The following is a 19,556-nucleotide window of genomic DNA, read 5'->3' as shown; positions in this document are numbered from 1 at the left end:
GGGGGCAACTTTTGTCGTTGCAAAAAAACGACCTTGGGCTGTATATGTATGTCTATGAGAAAAACCACCTACAGCTCCCACCCCCCTGTGCCTGTAGTAAACATTTCCCTAATGAGTTAATCGATTCAAACAATAGTTTTATGTCATTTTTAGTTCAGCATGATGCTTACTTAGCCAATGTGGGCCTCATTTAGAATAATACAGACAGTAAAGCAGGTTGTAATTTTGGGTGTGGCTGCTGTGTGAGGGAGCAGTCGTTACTTTGAGAATGTGGGTGCCCTCAGTTTCTCAGATGCACTCATCGCTGATGAAGAGTAGGTCTGAGCAGGCTGAATGAGGAAAAAAGAAGCAGAAAAGGATCTCGGCAGAGCTCAGTATCTTACTTTGTTTTTACATTGTTCTGCCCAACTCTTAAATACTCAGCCAAACCGAAATGTTGACAAGGCCATGCATCAGTGTTGACTTAACACGCTGTAAGATTCAAGCTTTTCGTGATTGTTTAAGAAATTCAAAACTCTGTGGCTATGGGAAAAAACTGAAACTAATGGTGGTTATACTTGAATAAACGCGGTCTTGTTCTTAGCCTGTGTGTCTCAACCAAACCTGATGTCAGCATACAGTCACTCTGTTTGGGGAGATTTATTTTAGATGAACTGAGGAAAATGATTTTCAGCTCACTTCATGTAAAATAAGCTCAGTGGGGATCTGGCGGGTCACAGACGTCAAGCTCCTGTTTGAAATAAAGCTGCTTTTGTAGAGACTTTTCTTTGTTGTCTCTGCTGCTTTACCCGTGCAAACTTTGTTCTCATGAGCTCGATCACTAGTTTCAGGTCGTCTGGAATGAAACAGGAAGTTTATTTTGTAAATTATGTTCATTGTTGGAGCCAGAAAGGATGCTAAAAGAAAATGTGTTCATCTAATAAGTTGTTAATCATAAACCATTAGCACGGAGAGTGCAGTGTAACACCTGGTATATATGCTGACCCTTGTCACCTTCATAACTGCTGTATGATCATCTTTGTTTTGCTGTTATTTATATAAACTTTTCTACAGGAAGCTCGGAGTTTGTCAGATTATACAGAGATGCTGCAAAAGTTTCAAAAGACTTTCTGGGAAAAAAACCTGTGAGATCGCTCTGCTTCCTGTTTTGACATCTTCTACACATGCACCAGCGCAGCAGCGAGGTTGTTCCATCTCAAGGACCAGGACAAATGTTGACGAAGTGATGTCACAGCTGGCACGCGACGCATAAACAAGCGATGACTTGGTTTCACAGACGCAACACTCAAGTGTGGATTATACTTGGTTACGAACACGGACAACTGAAGTACGCTTGAAGGACGGGCCCATGTGTTGGTGCATTGTAATGTAAACGCATATAGTGTGCTTGCAAACCAACTAAACTCTAATAAAAGATGTTTAAAAAAAAAAGGAAATGGTTTTTGCTTTAGTCCATGTTCATTTGTCACCAGAACCAGCATGAGACAGCTGTGGTACACATGTTTACTCTGAATGTCGACATGACTGTGAGTCAGCTGCCTGCGCAAACTGCTGTGACTGTGTTGTAATAGCACTTCTGAAACCCCTTTCCCTTAAAATACCCCCATATAATAAAAATAAGAAGAAACCTTATGATAAATGACAAAATTATAAGACGTTAGATGACCACACTGGGGTCTACTGAAGGGCAGGATGTGTGTAAAAACAGTACAACAATGGTCCAAACAACACTGATATAAAGGGTTATCGCGTAGTGAAAGTTAGTGGCGTGTTTGTCTATTTTGAGGAGAGCAGATGTAAAACATCCTTTAACCTCAGGAAGTGTGCAGGATGTTTTCCGCTCCGAGTGTCATCAAACGCTCATTAACGTCTTCGGTGTCACGTTACAGGATGCAACTTTTTAACATTTTAAAACACGTTTGTGTTCCTCTGCCTCATCATAAATGAATGAATCACAGACACATGCAGGTGTGCACGAGGACCATCGTAAGGCTCGGTATCCAATCCAGAAAATCAAACATTTACTCGGAACACTAATTTCCTCCTAAAATAAATCAACTTGAATGAGAACAGAGGAACTTAATCCTAAAATAAGAAGTATTAGGACACTTTGGATTGTTGAACTTTACAGATGTGAAGAACAGCTGTGATTACTCTGCAGGCTCCCCTGCAGAAACTTAGGAATCGCTGACTTTATCCCCTGAAATGTGACCAAAAACCTGTCAGAATAAAGCATCAGCCAGTGAACCACACCTCAAAAAGTGGCCCCACGTCCACAAGTCGCCTCATTACCAGCTAACTGCACTTTACATTTACCAAGTAAAAACAGACTTTTTACATTCTGTAGTGACTGTGAAGCCTTTAGAAAGTCTCACTAATCCGAAACCAGCTGAGACAAACTGCGGTGACTTGACTGTCAGCTGAGATTAAACTCTTAGATGTTCTTTAAGAGCTTCAAAGGATCCTCTGCAGATCAAAATAACATTCAAACAAGCAAACAAGTGTTCGGAATAATAAGTCATTAAACTGACAACAAAATTCGGAAAGAAAGAATCAGATTCAGCCGATTTACATTAACTTTATACGTGTGTGAGAGAGAGAGAGAGCTTAAAACACACACACAGACACAGTCTCTCTCTCACACACACACACACACATACAAAGACAGAAAAAACGCGTAGAGAAGTTTAAAAAGCGCAGTCTGGTCCTTTAAAGCCTCTCTGAGGCTCCGTGCGGTTTCACGTTTTCATCACTGATCCCAGTCCTGGTTCAGGTGTGGGTGCGGGTCTGGTTTCTCCTCCGGCAGGGGCGGAGACAGTTCGGTGGGGCGGTGTGATGAAGAGGAGGAGCAGCTGGTCTCGGTTCAGTCTGTCGCAACGTTTTCTTCTCTTTGTTTCTCCAGTAAAGTTCTGATGGGCCAGCCGGGACCGCGCCGAGCCGGATTAAAGTGGCATTAAAGGCGGATTAAAGGCTGGGAGCAGCGGGACCCGCAGCGGGTCAGCGGGGGACTGGACTCGGCTTCAGGTCTTCAGGTCTGATCGGGTCCGGACCATGGGTCGGTGGGACTGACGGACTTCAGAGGAAACTTTTTTTGTGGCGTTTCCATGGAGATGGGAGTCTTCCCTTCCAGCTGAGGAAGCTCCGATAAAGTATCGATACTCTGTATTGATCGCGTATTGATCGGAGGGATGGCCGCGCTCCCGCTACTGTTGCTGCTCGTGCTTTGGACCTGCGGACACGCCAAAGGCGCGTTCCCGCTGCGACAGTCCTACAACCTGTACACCAATGGACACGCGCACGGAGCCCGCGCTGCCAGCAGGCACAGGTAAGATGACACGTGCGCGGAAAGGATGGTGGTGATGATGATGATGAGGTTGGAAATGAAGGTGGTGACGTCAAGGTGTTATGACCTCACCACAGAGGAGTTTTATGTGTGTGTGTGTTAAACTCTGACAGGAAGTGCTTACAGGTTGCTAGTTTGATTCCTGGTTCAGTTCTGCAGGTCTGATATTTAAGAGTGAGCCCCTCTGCTGATGTCAGATGACATCATGCACCTCTTTTTACATTGTTTCTATAGTAACAGCTGAAATTAAAGGTGAATTTAAGCCTGTTTTTGATATTTCAGGTTAATGAGCACCTGAAGTTCAGTGTAAGCTGATGTATAACTTAATTTTCTGTTTATGACACGTCTCTGTGAAATGTTTGGTTTAGACATCTGAGATGTTTGGACTTAAAACATTTCATTTGCACAGACGTTTAATAACAGCTTCATCCTGCCGTCCTTTCATTACAGTCATTGCTTCAGATCACAAACAAGCTCAAAGCAGTTTCTGGATTTCTGTCCACCTTCATCCGTTTTCTGTTTTCACAGGAAAAAAGTGTTTAACTTGAATAGAAACTGACATGCATGAGGAACTCAAACTCTATAGCGTCATCAATATCTGTGTATCCACAAAGGCAGAGATGTGCAAACAAACTGACATCACCCACTGGTTTACGATCGCCGTGTTGGTGTTTTGGACACAGAAGTGACCACATTTAGGGTGGAGTGGAGTTATCAGCTAAAGCTAGCAAGCTGCATACGTAAAGACAGTATGGGTGTAACTTCATCGCACAGATACAGGTAATTAAGTCTACGGAGCATAAAAATATTAGAAGTTCACTCTCTTGAGGTGAAGCACAATCTTCTGTGATTGGCTGTCTTATTATTGGATTTTAAATGCGCCAAAAGTCTTCAAAAACAGTCACAAAGTTTTTTCCCTGGCTCTGAGTAGCTGAGGTGAAGCACTGGCCTGCTTTCTCTCCATCCAGCTGACACTCAAAGCTTCCAGGGTTATAATAATGTCAACTTTAAGCATTAACATGGTTCAAATGTGTCATCTTGTTAAAAAAAATAACCCCAAACAGTCAAAGGAGCTTGCAAAGAAAAGTGTCTGGACTTCTTTAAGTTGCTTGAAGACGTTTCACCTCTCATCCGAGAAGCTTCTTCAGTTCTAAGGTCAAATGCTGGAGAGTCCCAGATTGACAAAACTCCAAAACACAGACTTAACAATGTGGTGTTTGCTGTACAGTGCAGCGAGGAATGCCCAGACCTCTACATTGGAGAGACCAAACAGCCACTTCACAAGCGCATGGCACAACATAGAAGAGCCACCTCCACAGGACAAGACTCAGCTGTCCATCTGCATCTAAAGGTCAAAGGTCACTCTTTCGAGGATGCCAATGTTCACATTTTGGACAGAGAGGACAGATGGTTTGAAAGAGGAGTGAAAGAAGCATCTATGTCCACTGTGAACGACCATTTTTGAACAGAGGCGGTGGTTTACGACACCAACTCTCTGCCATCTATAATCCAGTTTTGAGTTCCCTCCCCAGACGCCTTAACGCCCACTCACACCCTGGGCCATCTGACCTCAGGAATTCGCATGATAAGGTGGGGCCAGGTTTCACAATGAACTCACCCGAAACTCTGGCTGATTGGGACCCACACCCAGTTCCACACCTTAGCTCAGGCGATTAGAGGATCATCAGGGGGTCCTTTTGTCCCTCTGTGGGGGGAAACTCCCACTAGGTTTATATCTGGGACTCTCCACCATTTGACCTTAGAACTGAAGAAGCTTCTCAGATGAGAGGTGAAACGTCTTCAAGTAACTTAAAGAAGTCCAGACGCTTTTCTTTGCAAGCTCCTTTGACTTCACAGACAAACCCCCAAACAGTTATTACAAACAGGGAAAATGGCTTTACAGCCTAAAGATGTTTTTTGTATCCTGTTTATTTCTGTTGTAAAGTCTGTTTTTAAAATCCAAGGCAATGGGTCGACTCGCTTTAGGAGTCAGCCTCAAGTGGCCATTAGAGGAACTGCAGTGTTTGTCACTTTGCCTTCATTTTTCAGTCCCAAAGGCTGGAAACACTGGAAGCACTGTCATAGTGCTTCTGTGGTGATCTCAGTCACTGTGCTTCATTTCCACTCTCATCTCCATTCATGGATGGATGTTTCAATTCAATTCAATTCAATTTTATTTATATAGCGCCAAATCACAACAACAGTCGCCTCAAGGCGCTTTATATTGTAAGGTAGACCCTACAATAATACATACAGAGAAAAGCCCAACAATCATATGACCCTCTATGAGCAAGCACTTTGGTGACAGCGGGAAGAAAAAACTCCCTTTTAACAGGAAGAAACCTCTGGCAGTCTTCAACTTATCCCAACCAATAAAGCACGGCTTTAGCTTGAAACGATGTCCTTAATGTCAGAAGTGTGACTCTCACAAAAAACTGTACATTTGAGAATTCGGTTGGTATACTTGGAAGTGCTCCCCAGGCCACAGTACCTCCTATAAATAAAAATATGAAGTCATCTATATGCAGTGGAAACTATAGATAGTAGCAAACTGGTTAGTTTAGTCAACAGCAGTTTTGCACAACTTTCCTAGCTACTGTTAAGCAGCATTACAAGGAAACACAAGCATATGTTTCCATTTGAAAGAGCAAATGGTCCATAATGAACCAAGTAGTTATTGAAAGAACAAAGAAATAAAGTATTTTCTCAATCTTTAAGGATCAGAGGCTGACGTTTTTGTTTCCTGCGAACAGACTGTCTGATTCCGCTCAAGCTTTGCTTTGTACCGCATGTTATCAGACATGTCAATCAAAAACACAATAACTAGAAACTGTCACACTTGTCAAAAAAGTGATAAAAGGAAGTGTTTTATTTGGCGGCATCAGGTATGGAATACCGAAGGGAACAAAATAACTACTGAAGGAAGAAGTAACTGAGGACACCGTCTCTGTAAATTCCGAGGAAAGGACGCTAAACAAGGCACAAAAGAGCACCAGAGCATCCATCCTTACACATGGCCATTAAACACAGCTGCACAGAACACATAAATAAAAGCTATTAATAAACTTTTGAGGCGAAATTCTGTCTCGCCTCATTTTCATTTCGATCTCACCATATCAGGCTGAACTTGCACTGCACATTCTTCCTTTATAAATAACACTTTATGTGTGGTTTATACAGCCGGGCCTTTCGTGACCTTCCCGGCAGAGAGGTTTAACTGGCACATCCTCTCAGAGCTGCTGACTGTCACTTCACGCACACGCATGCTGACAGCTGTGCTTTAAATAGTTCAGAGTATGTGCCCTGAGTGTGTGTGAGGCTCTTTGTGGTCAGTGTGTGTGAAGATGATGTTGGGTTTAAGTGTGGCAGGACTTTAAACTGAGCTGCGTTCACACTGAAAGCAACACAAAGGTGATGGCAGATGGACATTCCAGACTCGGACAGGTTTTATGTCAATCAGCAGCTGATGTCAGTCAGCTGTGTCCTGCGCTCTCATTGGCAGAGGCTTCAATCACCTGGAAGTTGAGAACAGTTTGTGACATGTGACAGAGGTCGTGTCCTAATTCATGGGCTGCATCCTTCTGAGGACCCGGCCTTCGCGGTCTACGTGGGCCGGGTCCTCAGAAGGTCGGGTAGGCCGGAAGTAAACGGCCGTGAAATTGGACGGTCTAGCCTTCTGATTAGCGTCACCGCTGTCTCGGTGGAGTTTAATAAACTCGGCCGTCTGCTCCTTGATATCTAAAATATAACAGGACACTGGCGTAAATTCTCGACCGTCTCACACTTCTGTTTAATCAGTTTTCTGTTTGACGTTTAGTCAGCTGTGTGAAAACCACCCGGGGGATTAATAAAGTTTTATTTTATCTAATCTAATCTAATAACTTTAATCTCAGCCAAACCGATTTACTCACGAACAAACAAAACACTGAAAAAAGCCCAACAGTAATATTTTTAGGTTGTCTAAGTGACTTATATATTACGTTTAACCCGAGTAGCGAAACTCTGCGGTGATCTGAAAATGATGTGCCGGGAGTTGTGCCGTTCTTGGCGGCTTCAGTGACCCTCGAGCTCCCGGCTAGCTATTGAGCTGGTGGGTAGCAGACGTCTCCGAAAACGTCGAAGCACTTTTGCAAATATGCGATATCTTGATAAACTGAGCAGATATTTGATGTTTACACAGCTACTTTCTCGCCTGAAAATATGTTAAAAGTTTATTTTGTGACCCAGAAAGATTAGTAAGAGTAATTTTAAAACTTAGTAGCTGCCGCCATTATTGGAAACTGGAGTTTGGCTGGGCCGCGCTATGAATTCTGGGATGTAGTAGGCCACGAAGGACACACCCGACCCATCCTTCAAATTCGGGGAAAAGGAGGACGCATTTGTCGGCTGCATTCGGAGGAGCCTACGAATTTGGACAGCCTTCGGCGCGTCGCTGTGACGTAATCGGTCTACAAATGCAGCCTCAGGAGGATGCAGCCCATGAATTTGGACACGACCATTTACTTTCAATAGTTTTTGGTCAATGTGAATCTCTTCTAGAGATTTTTATACCACTGCACCCCTTCACAGGAGCTCTTGGAACCTCAAACCACATCCACAACAGCATTTGCATGAATTTTAGTGGAAAATAACCTGCAGGTGTGACACTGGGGCCCTTGTCTGGTTTTCATGTGTATCATTTTGCATGATGGTAACTTCCCCACTCATTTTAGGGTCAGTGGAGGAAGGCGTACCCACTTGTTGTGGGTTCTTGGGTTGGATCTTGATGCTCATCAGTTAAAGTTGGAGAGTGTAAGCACAACAAATGTCACATGTAACACTTTCCACATCAGAGTGTTGTTTATATACATAAATATCAATCAGAAGAGTGAGTAGAAAGATTGATTTTTAACACTGGCACTTGATGTGAAACAATAATTGCTGAAATATTTTGTCATTGGTGGGGATAGTGTTACTAACCAAGGAAAGTGGAAGAGAGATCGAGGCAAACATTTGTGGCTGAGTGGGCTTAAAAAAAGAAATCAGATGTTTTATTGTTTTAAAGCTGTATTATATTTTTAAAAGGTGCCGCACTGCTCGCTTTTGTAACCAAAGCAGTCGCACAACAACAAAGAGAGACAGCTGAGATGTAGCCTGCTAACTGCGTTCTTATAAAGCCTGGTGTTTCAAAGCAGCTCTCGCTACGTCACTGGACTCATTCTGCCAGATCTTTTGTCTTCGGTGGAGTGGAAATGCAGACAAACAATACTCTGAAGGAAACTTTCAGCTCCCTGAAAGAAAAACTTCTTCAGGGAGAAAATTTTAGATGGAAAAACAACTAATGAAGCAGGAGAAGGGTGAAGAAGTCTTTCTGCTCAATGCTTTTCACTTTAGTTATGAACTGAGCAGCTGGGCATGTTTCCCGTGGATTCTTAAATAGTCATAAAGCCGAGTGAATTCATTCATCTAAAAAAAGACGCCTTCATTTTTTCCAAAATGTCTTAAATCAACATTTGAAGATGTGGGAACAGTTGATTTTTTATCAGTGAAATTAAAATCTCTAAATGATTTGTAATAGCTATAATTATCAGAAAGTGCCTTGCATTAATGACACAGATCACAATGGGAGAAGCAACAACATTTATAGTTTGTTTTTTGATATTTAAGCCATAGTCTGGGATCCCATCGGCTTATTGTGGATGCTAAGAGCTTCGACGAAATCGTAGAAAAACAAACATATCTGTGGGATGATGTCGCTTTCTCATTCCTAAATCTTACTTGCAGGAGAGCTGGTCTTAAATTGAATTCTGAGGGGTGTTAAAGAGGTCTTAAATCTAATCTTCCTCGAGCTGCAGGATTCCTGTTTTCAAATGTTTTTCGTCTTCCAGGTGAACTGTTTATTTAACTGTCAGCATGGTTTCATTGGCCGTGAGTGTTAGCAGCTCGCACAAGTGTCTCCAGGACTAATGGAAAAAGGATAAATAAGTTTCCATCTGGAGCGATCCTGACTCAGATGTCACGGCTGCCTGAAAGCTCACGTGTTAGCGTCTTCCTCTTCTTCTTAAAGTCATTTTCTTCACGGGATCCGCTCAGCGAGGTGAAAGTAGTGTTGAGCATGAAGCTCCGATTCGGTGAACTTTTTACTGGGGTCAGTCCTGTAAGCTGAAACACTATAAAACTAAACACACAATACACCACATAAAAGTGCAATAAACACACAATAGAGCACAGTAAAAAGCATTCCGCCCAGCGAAACAGGCAGTTAAACCCTCAGTTTGATGTCGGCTGCTAAAAAAATACCAACGTGAAGCACAAACTCTGAATCTCTCCTGTGGAGTTTGTAAAGCTGATAAATCAGCTTTTTTTCTGTCCGGCCTGCAGAGCTGAGACGCACGGGGGCAGAAATGAAACCGACCCACTCTGAGGCAGGAATAAAAAGGTCAGAGGTGGCGTCTGTCCTCACACGAGCAGCATTCACTGACCTGCAGATGCAGAGATAACACGACATCTGCCTGAGCTCCAGTTTCCCCTCGTTCTTTATACCAAGTTTTACTTTTGTTTTTACTTGTGCATCTTTGCAGAGACGTGTAGATTCATACATCTCTGTTTGTTTCACTCAGCAGATTTATAGACGACGAAAAGCCAGAAAGCGAGCAGTGTCACGGAGCATTGGGAATCTAAAAAGATTTTTTTTAAAAAGAGGGGAAACAGCTGAGACTGATCTGAGCAGCTCGGAGACAGACGTCCGGACATCCTGTCCGCAAGAGTCGAGCTCAGAGATTCAAGCTAAACTCTGTACACTGAAGACTTTGTGCTTCATAAAAACCATCCTAGTGACATCAGCTCTGACTGCCAGATTACTGTAATCCTGACTGCTGTAATCTATTATCAGTGCTGATAACTCAATCTTCATTAATCAGTACCAGAGATGTGATCAGCGAGTCAGCATGTGGAGCTCATAAATCGAGTGCGTTTCAGTTGAGGATAAAATGAGCACATGAATGGAACATCAGTGGGTTTTTGTGGTAGTAAAGTAAACTGATCAGTGACTATAAAGTGTTTCAGGTTTTCTATCAGTGCTGAGATCAGTGCTCTCACTAGAAGCTGCACAGTCACTGTTTATTTATTAAATACTTAAATGACAGATGCAGACGTTTATTCCGATTTTTACCACTGAAGGTGTGATGTGGTCACAAATAAACATCCAATCCAATCCAATTTTATTTATAAAGCACTTTAAAATACCCAGCACAGGAACAAAGTGCTGTACAGAAAATAAGTTAAACAATAGAATAACAGAAAACAGCAAAATAAATAAATAAAACACATAAAACATAAAATTAAAACAGCCCTATATTAAAACAAAAACAAGATAAAACAGCATCGAATCACCTAAAAACAACTGAAATAAAAATAAAAAATAAAAACCAACATCTCACGTGGTGTCAAAGGTCAGGGTAAAGAGGTGGGTTTTCAAGAGTGACTTAAAAACAGGTAAAGAAGTGGCCTGTCTGATCTCTAAAGGAAGCTCGGTCCACAGTTTTGGAGCTGCTACAGCAAAAGCACGATCTCCTCTAAGTTTACGCCCAGTCCTGGGTATCTTCAGGAGCAGCTGATCAGCTGACCTGAGAGAGCAGGTGGGTGAATAAGGCTGTAGCAACTCAGAGAGATAAGATGGGGCTAGGCCATGGAGAGCTTTAAAAGTAAATAAAAGAATTTTTAAAATGAATTCTAAAAGAAATGGGCAGCCGGTGAAGTGAAGCTAAAACAGGGGAAATGTGCTCAAACCTTCCAGTGCCAGTTAAAAGACGAGCTGCGGCATTTTGCACCCTCTGCAGGGTGAGCGGCATATGAAACCAGTGTTGGGGAGTAACGGAATACATGTACCGCTGTTACGTATTTAAAATACAAAATATGAGTAACTGTATTCCGTTACAGTTACCGTTTAAAAAGGTGGTATTTAGAATACAGTTACTTTGTTGAAATAAATGGATTACACGGCGCTACTTCCCTGTTTCATATTGTGGCGGGTCAGGACTGTTTGGGTTTTGTTTGACAGCTACGTTCTGTTGTTCCAGGCGGCAGCGTTACGGTTGCCATGGTTACAGGGTGCCGCTCTCTCTGCGTGTTTCCTGGGTGAGAGAGGCCTTTTTGTTGTTGTTATGCTAAGCTAATAGGCAGAATGCTACAGGTATAGCTCTAAAGAATGTAGCATCATAGGCAGTGTAGTCCGTGCTGCAGGGAGAATGGACTGCCATACACGTTATGTGTCTGTGAGCAAGGGAGGGAGAAAAAGGAAAAGTACAGCTGTCATGGAGCAAAAACGGGAGCTGGAAGCATGTAAATATAATAATAAACCACTGCAGCCAACAAGAGAGCCTGACGAGCCCAGCTGTAAGTAAGCTATTAAGACTCGACTGTACACCGTGTTCGTGTTTTCCTCCAAAAACAATAAGTTCTGTTGGAGCAGCCTTTCAACGCCTTTCTCTGTCTCTTGCTAGCAAAGTTGACCCAGACAACAAAGTAAAGCTAGTTTTCAGCTAAGAGCCCGACAGGAACCCGACGTATTGGTCAGAGGTCCCTTTACTACGGTTCGGAGCCGCGGACCTTCAGTAACAGTAATAAATCACAGCAATAGTACATTCACGTAGTTGTTGTTTCTGTCAGTTTCTGTTGTCTTTGTTGTGTTTTCTTCTTGTGTGTTCCGTGTTTCCGGGTCTCCGTCATCACGCTCAGTTGTTCTTCAGCCTTTCTCACTGTTTGTATTGCTCTGGGAATCAGTTTTCCTCATGTGTCTTTTTTTGTTTTCCTTCCTGCTTTCCTTTCCTCTTCTTTGTGATTGTTTGCTGTGTCACCTGTGTTTGACAGCCTTGTATCTCCCTTAGTCGGATCATCTCTTTATCTTCTCTAGTCCTCCATCAGCTTCCTGTGCTCCGTGTTCCCTGTGGCTGTCTGCTTGGTTGGATTTTTGTTACTTTCTGGGACTGTTGTTATCGGCTTTTTCCAAAAGCTTGAAGCTTTAGAAAAATCCCGTCTGCGCTTTAGTCCTAAGTTCAGTTAAATTCCAAGCAAACAGTCGAAAATCGCAAGAAATGAAAGTAATAAGAAGCTTTTTTACCCAATGGAAGTATGTGTTTGGTAACCATATGTCGCACAAAGACAGCATGTGTAGTGTTGTTGTGTTTTTGAATGATGCATGCTCATTTGTATATTTAATGCAACACTTTTCCAAAGAAGCTGTGACAGAAGCACGCTTAACGGCGTGTTGCATCATCTCTTCTCTAAAAAAAAACAAAAAACACTGCATGCTTTTGGGAGCTGAGAGGCCAACTGCTGTTTTAGAAGCCAGATGTTTTCCCATTCTTGCTGGGATTTCAGTTGTTCAACAGGACCTCCTTTGTCGTGCTTTTCATTTTATAATGCTCCATCTGTTTTCAATGGGTGACGGGTCTGGACTGCAGGAGGGCCAATTTAGCACCCAGATTCTTTTATTACAAAACCATGCTGTTGGAAAACTTGTGGAATATAGTTTTCCATCCTCTTGCTGAAATAAGAAAGCCCTTCTCTGAACCATGTTGCTCTTCATGCTATATATGCTATATATTGTTCAGCATAAACGGGGCCTTCACACATGTGAACGTCACCAATACCACAATCCTCCAAACATTCACAGCTGTTGCTCAGTTGCTGATCTTTGTTTCTGACAGATTCGGCCTCGCTGAGATGCTCTTTTGTATGCACAGTCATGTTACTAGTTGACCTTATTAACTTTGAGATGTTCTAGCACATATTTGTTTTTAGCGCCGCACAACTTTTGCAGCCCGTGAAAAGCTGTTGGAAACTGTGCTCAGCGTCCCAACTATTTCTGAAATGTGGTTGTAATATCCAGCCCTGACAGGAATGTTTCAGCTGCACTCTAATTTATATGCGCACTAAGACATAATCTGTCCTTATCCTTGGTAGTTTAGCTCTTCGTGGTAATTAACAGCAACTAACCACACTTCCATAACCCCACTTTTGCACTGTATTAAATCCTTCTACTATTTTTAAAAAGAGTGCTATGATTTAAAGACATATGTACACCCTTTAACCACAATAGGTCATTAAAAAGTCATTTATAAACTAACAGAGCCAAACTGTTCAGATTCATTCTATGAATGCACTGATAATGTGATAAGATACTAGAACTAAATCGATGGGTGGATCGATCCAAATATCGAAAGTATCGAACCGAACGCAGGTATTGATATCGATGCTAGCGTGATAGGATCAATGCTTTGTTTCTATGCATGTAGCTTGGCTTTTTTAAATTTTCTTTCTTTATTTAAAAGCCTACCAGCACGTTTAACAACAGAAGGTGACCCAGTGCTGTAAAGACAGGCACATTTACCTGCCAGCTTTAAAATAAAACCCTGTTTCAAAATACACAAAAGCTGAAAAGTTTGTTTTATTGTATTAACTCAAGTCAGTTCAGAATTTACAAGTTGATTACAATTAATCTTAGATTGATGCCTTTAAAAGCTGAAAGTATTGGTATTGGCAGTACTGGGCCTGTATTTACTTGGTATCAGATCAGATGAGATTAACCAGAAGTGCTAAAACCCACGACTACCACTTCCTCCTCATACTGCGGGGATTTACCTTCTGCTGACTCGCCTAACAGTTGGAGCAAATATGTCTGGATCACCTTAGATTCACCATGAACCAATCAGAGCCACAGTTTGGCCGTTAATATTGTGAGCATGTGTTTATCACACCGAGTCTCATCTGAATTTCTAATTACTGTAACTGAAGTCTTAATGGAGATCTTACTGGGGATCGTTGAGATGAACCATGGTATTGATTGATGATTGGCTGTTGTATTTATTTCAACCAAGCAGTCTGATTTACAGCCCCTGATTTCTCACATAGTAAATGGACATATGCTATAATGATTTATGATTACCTTCAACAAAGCAATGATGTAATTGGTTTGCTTGTTATCCAGATTATTCAAAAGTCATGCATGGATTAGTAAAAGTGGTCATTTTGTGTAATATCTTCATAAATAAAGAAAAAACAGGGACATCATCTTGATGTTCTTAAAATAATATTATCTGGATCCAAGAAATCAGCTCATGTGTGGCGTGGAGGGGATTTTCAGCCTTGGCAGAGGCAGCATACTGCTGTTGTTGATTAACACATGTGACTGCACATTTAAATTGATCACACACAATCATTTGTGATCACACAGAGCCTGTCAGAAGCGTACATCCAGCTGCAACCACTCATCTTGACCATTGTCATAGGCAGGAACCAAATTCCCTTTTAGGGCATGTATTCTGGCAAGTTTTTCCATGGCAGGACAAATATGAGTTTCCAGAGGAACTCTGCACATTCACAATGAAAAACTAGGGACTCCTCTGTAAACTTTCCCCACACTTTCTCATTCTGTGTCATCCTCTGGGACAATGAAGGCTGAGGTCTTTCACAAGTTTAAAGAAAAACTCCCTGGGCTAAAGCTAAAATAAGGCAAAGGTCCAACTGTAAAGCCTTTAACATTTGCACAAATTGCAACACACAGACACGCGCACACATTCAGCCCCCTCCTTTTGGCAGCAACAGCTCTGATGTCATCAGCAAAAAACTGGAAAAACGGAGCGAAAAAACACCCGAATTACTCATTTCCGTAGAATGTGACATCATTCTGTGTGTGTGTGTGTGTGTGTGTGTGTGTGTGTGTGTGTGTGTGTGTGTGTGTGTGTGTGTGTGTGTGTGTGTGTGTGTGTGTGTGTGCGTCTGCTTTTCTCTGTGGACTCTGTGGTTCAAAGTTAGCTGTGGAGGCTGCAGTTGTTTTTCTGCAGTGTGGAGATAAAACGTGATGAAAAACATGAAAATTTATCTGTAGAAATGTTCGGACAAGATCCCGTTGGTGCTATTTAACACTGCCGATCTGTCCGGGGTGTACACCACCTTTTACCCAGTGGGATAGACTCCAACCCCCTGCAATGGTGAATTGGATAAAGTGATTAAGAAAATGTATGTATGTATGGATTGATGGATGGATGGAGGGAAGGATGTATGTATGTATGTATGGATGGATGGATGAATGGATGGATGGATGGATGGAGGGAAGGAAGGATGTATGTATGGATGGATGGAGGGAAGGATGTATGTATGTATGTATGGATGGATGGATGATGGATGTATGTATGGATGGATGGATGGAGGGAAGGATGTATGGATGTATGGATGATGGATGTATGTATGGATGTATGGATGGATGGATGGAGGGAAGGAAGGATGTATGTATGGATGGATGGAGGGAAGGATGTATGTATGGATGTATGGATGATGGATGTATGTATGGATGGATGGATGGATGGAGGGAAGGATGTATGGATGATGGATGTATGGATGGATGGAGGGAGGGAGGGAGGGAGGGAGGGATGGGTAGATGGATGGATGGAGGGAAGGATGGATGGATGGATGATGGATGGATGGAGGGAAGGAAGGAAGGATGGATGGATGGATGATGGATGGAGGGAAGGAAGGATGGATGGAGGGAGGGAGGGAGGGAAGGATGTATGTATGGATGGATGGATGATGGATGTATGTATGGACGATGGATGGATGGATGGAGGGAAGGATGTATGGATGGATGTATGGATGGATGGAGGGAGGGAGGGAGGGAGGGAGGGAGGGATGGATGGATGGATGGAGGGAAGGATATATGTATGGATGGATGTATGGATGGATGTATGGATGGATGTATGGATGTATGGATGTATGGATGGATGGATGGATGGAGGGAAGGATGTATGGATGTATGGATGATGGATGTATGTATGGATGAATGTATGTATGGATGGAGGGAAGGAAGGATGTATGGATGTATGGATGATGGATGTATGTATGGATGGATGGATGGAGGGAAGGATGTATGGATGATGGATGTATGTATGGATGGATGGAGGGAGGGAGGGAGGGAGGGAGGGAGGGAGGGAGGGATGGGTAGATGGATGGATGGAGGGAAGGATGGATGGATGGATGATGGATGGAGGGAAGGAAGGATGGATGGATGGATGATGGATGGAGGGAAGGAAGGATGGATGGATGGAGGGAGGGAGGGAAGGATGTATGTATGTATGGATGGATGGATGATGGATGTATGTATGGATGATGGATGGATGGATGGAGGGAAGGATGTATGGATGTATGGATGGATGGAGGGAGGGAGGGAAGGATGGATGGATGGATGGATGGATGGATGGAAGGATGTACAGTATGTATGGATGGATGGATGGAGGGAAGGATATATGTATGGATGGATGGATGGATGATGGATGTATGTATGTATGGATGGATGGATGGATGGAGGGAAGGATGGATGATGGAAGGATGTATGTATGGATGGATGGATGGAGGGAAGGATATATGTATGGATGGATGGATGATGGATGTATGGATGGATGGATGATGGATGGATGGATGGATGGATGGAGGGAAGGATGGATGGATGGAAGGATGTATGTATGGATGGAGGGAAGGATATATGTATGTATGGATGGATGTATGGAGGGATGGAGGGAGGGAGGGAGGGATGGGTAGATGGATGGATGGAGGGAAGGAAGGAAGGATGGATGGAGGGAGGGAGGGAGGGAAGGATGGATGGATGGATGGATGATGTATGTATGGATGGATGGATGGATGGATGATGGATGTATGTATGGATGATGGATGGATGGATGGAGGGAAGGATGTATGTATGTATGTATGTATGGATGGATGGAGGGAAGGATGGATGTATGTATGTATGGATGGATGGATGATGGATGTATGTATGGATGGATGGATGATGGATGGATGGATGGATGGAGGGAAGGATGGATGGATGGATGGATGGAAGGATGTATGGATGGATGGAGGGAAGGATGGATGGATGGATGGATGGATGGATGGATGGATGGATCATGCTACCATTTAGCCCTGCAATATCCCACCTTTTACCCAGTGGGATAGACCCCAGCCCTCCAATACTGAATTGGATAAAGTGATTAAGAAAATGGATGGATGAATGTATGTATGGATGGATGGATGGATGGATGGAGGGAAGGATCTATGTATGTATAGATGGATGGATGGAGCTATTAACTGATCAGAGGAATGGATGTGAGGCTCATGTTTCCTGCTTATCTTATATTTTTCTTATATTTATTCATTTTCAATGTAACCATAAATCAGCCAAGTCAGGCCAGTTGTGTTTTTAGAAGATGTTGTTTCTGTTTTAAGAGAAACTCTGTCAGGGGCAGCGTTTTCCCTTATCAGCCTCCACTTAACTCTGTCCTGCTTTCAGCCTGCTGTAGGTCAAAGGTCACACGCTGTTTTAATTCTGATCATTGCTGATAGTATAAACTCACTGTCAGGAGTCATGCTCACACTGACTGAAAACATGTCAGCAGCCCCGCTTTAACTTTAGGTCACTGTTACTGTGACGCTCTCTGATTGGCTGTCAGTTGGTGAAAGGAGCCTTTGTCTCTTCTTCGGCTTTACGTCTTCTTGTAAAGATGGGAATATTCTGTGCAGTGAGAAATCTGAAGCTTTATTCATCTTTGCAATATTTAAATACAGTCGGATCTCTGAGTCGACTGTAGACGTGCAGGAAATATTTAGTTTGGGTTGGGTTTGTGTGCTGGCGTCACTCATGCCTTTAACATTACATGTTTTTTTATTGTGGGTGGGGGGTTAACAGTTTGTCTGGTGTTTTTGTCTGTATGTACAATGTTTTTTAATTTCAACTTGAAAATGTCCAAACAAGGGAAGCTGTGTTTTATCATTCCCCAAGTGACTCGAATTCCCTTTCGTCCGATTTAAGATTGATATATGAGTTTGCAACTCAAACTTTCAGTAAAACGCATTCATACAGACTTCTGCTGTGTAACATTTATTTAAATGCCCTCTGTGAACTTATATCTGCTGATAGAATCTCACTGCAATAATAGTCACCATCAGGATCTTGTTATTGTAAACCACAATGTTAAACAGTGTCTCAGATTTGACATTTAAGAAGATTACTGTCTTTCTTACTGATGTGGTTTATTTATTTATTCTCGCCAGAATTCTTTAACAGTGAATCAGATAGACATGCACCATCTGTTGTGTTCCCATACACTAATTAATAATGTCGTACAAATACAGAAGTGTAAATAAGAAAATAAACACATATTTTTAGAATTACATAACAGCCCATTTTTGCTGGCCAGGGTTCGGAGAGCTGAACGTTTTTTTGTTTTAGCAATATGTTCATCTACCGAGAACTTGTCTGTAAGTTTGGTGCTTTTGTGTGTTGAGACTGGTTCTTAAGGAAAGTTTGACATAGCCGAATTTGGCTGGCTCAACTCAACTCAGATAACCACCATCTGTGATAGCGCTATCTGTTAACTGTCCAGCTCTGTGCACCCTCACATACAACATGAATCAACCGGATGCCGTCAACTTCAATCAGCGATCCGCTTTCTAGCATAAGAAAGGCATTAGGCTGCATACATTGAAACTTTCAAAGCTTCACATTGTTGTCACACAGGTCTGATACTGTCTCACATCCTGCTCAACAAGACGTGAAGATAACTTTTTGTCAGAATAACTGACATTAATTTAACTGATTAAATAGTCTTTCTCATAAACAACCTAATCAGTGCTTAAAATCTTATCTTCTATAGAATAGAATAGAATAGAATAGAATAGCCTTTATTGTCATTGTACAAAGTACAACGAAATTGGAGTGCCACTCCCTTGGTGCAAAATGCAAAATAAATATAAATGTAAAAAATAAAAAGTACAATAAAACAACCGTAGTACTCAGACAATAATAAGTACAATATATACAGGATAGCAGCATAATATAGTGACAATGGCAAGTATAGTTAAGCAGGTTTAATTGTTTTGTGCTTATTTACTACGGTGATAGCTCTGGGAAAGAAGCTATCCCTGAATCTGTTTGTCCTGGTTTTATGTGACCTGTACCGTCGGCCTGACGGTAATAGTTCAAACAGTTGATTACTGGGGTGAGAGTAGTCCTTAATGATATTGCCAGCTCTGCTGAGGTATCGGGAGTTTGCAATGGCCTCCAGGCTGGGCAGAGAGCAGCCAGTGATCTTCTGGGCTGTGTTGATGACCCTCTGCAGTCCTTTCCTGTCTGCAACTGAGCACCCTGCATACCATGTTGTTATGCCGTACGTTAGGATGCTCTCTATGG

At 42.4% G+C, this 19,556-nt stretch overlaps 1 protein-coding gene across 2 annotated transcripts in view; it reads left to right on the top strand.

The window, feature by feature from the left end:
• The first annotated feature begins 2,688 nt into the window (after positions 1 to 2,688).
• The window catches only part of LOC146526202 (EMILIN-1-A-like), a 39,296-nt gene continuing 22,428 nt past the window's right edge, over positions 2,689 to 19,556 (top strand). The window contains exon 1 of one of the 2 annotated variants that reach the window (XM_085184216.1): positions 2,689 to 3,325. In XM_085184216.1, the coding sequence (XP_085040342.1) occupies positions 3,189 to 3,325 (137 nt within the window). In that variant the 5' untranslated portion in view covers positions 2,689 to 3,188. The remainder of the gene's footprint in view (positions 3,326 to 19,556) is intronic. The other variant, XM_085184139.1, reaches the window with a different exon arrangement.

Source organism: Neolamprologus multifasciatus, chromosome 1 (assembly GCF_963576455.1).
Source record: "Neolamprologus multifasciatus chromosome 1, fNeoMul1.2, whole genome shotgun sequence".
Lineage (NCBI taxonomy): Eukaryota > Metazoa > Chordata > Actinopteri > Cichliformes > Cichlidae > Neolamprologus > Neolamprologus multifasciatus.
Note: the sequence above shows the minus strand (reverse complement) of the source record. Positions and strands in the feature narration are given on the sequence as shown.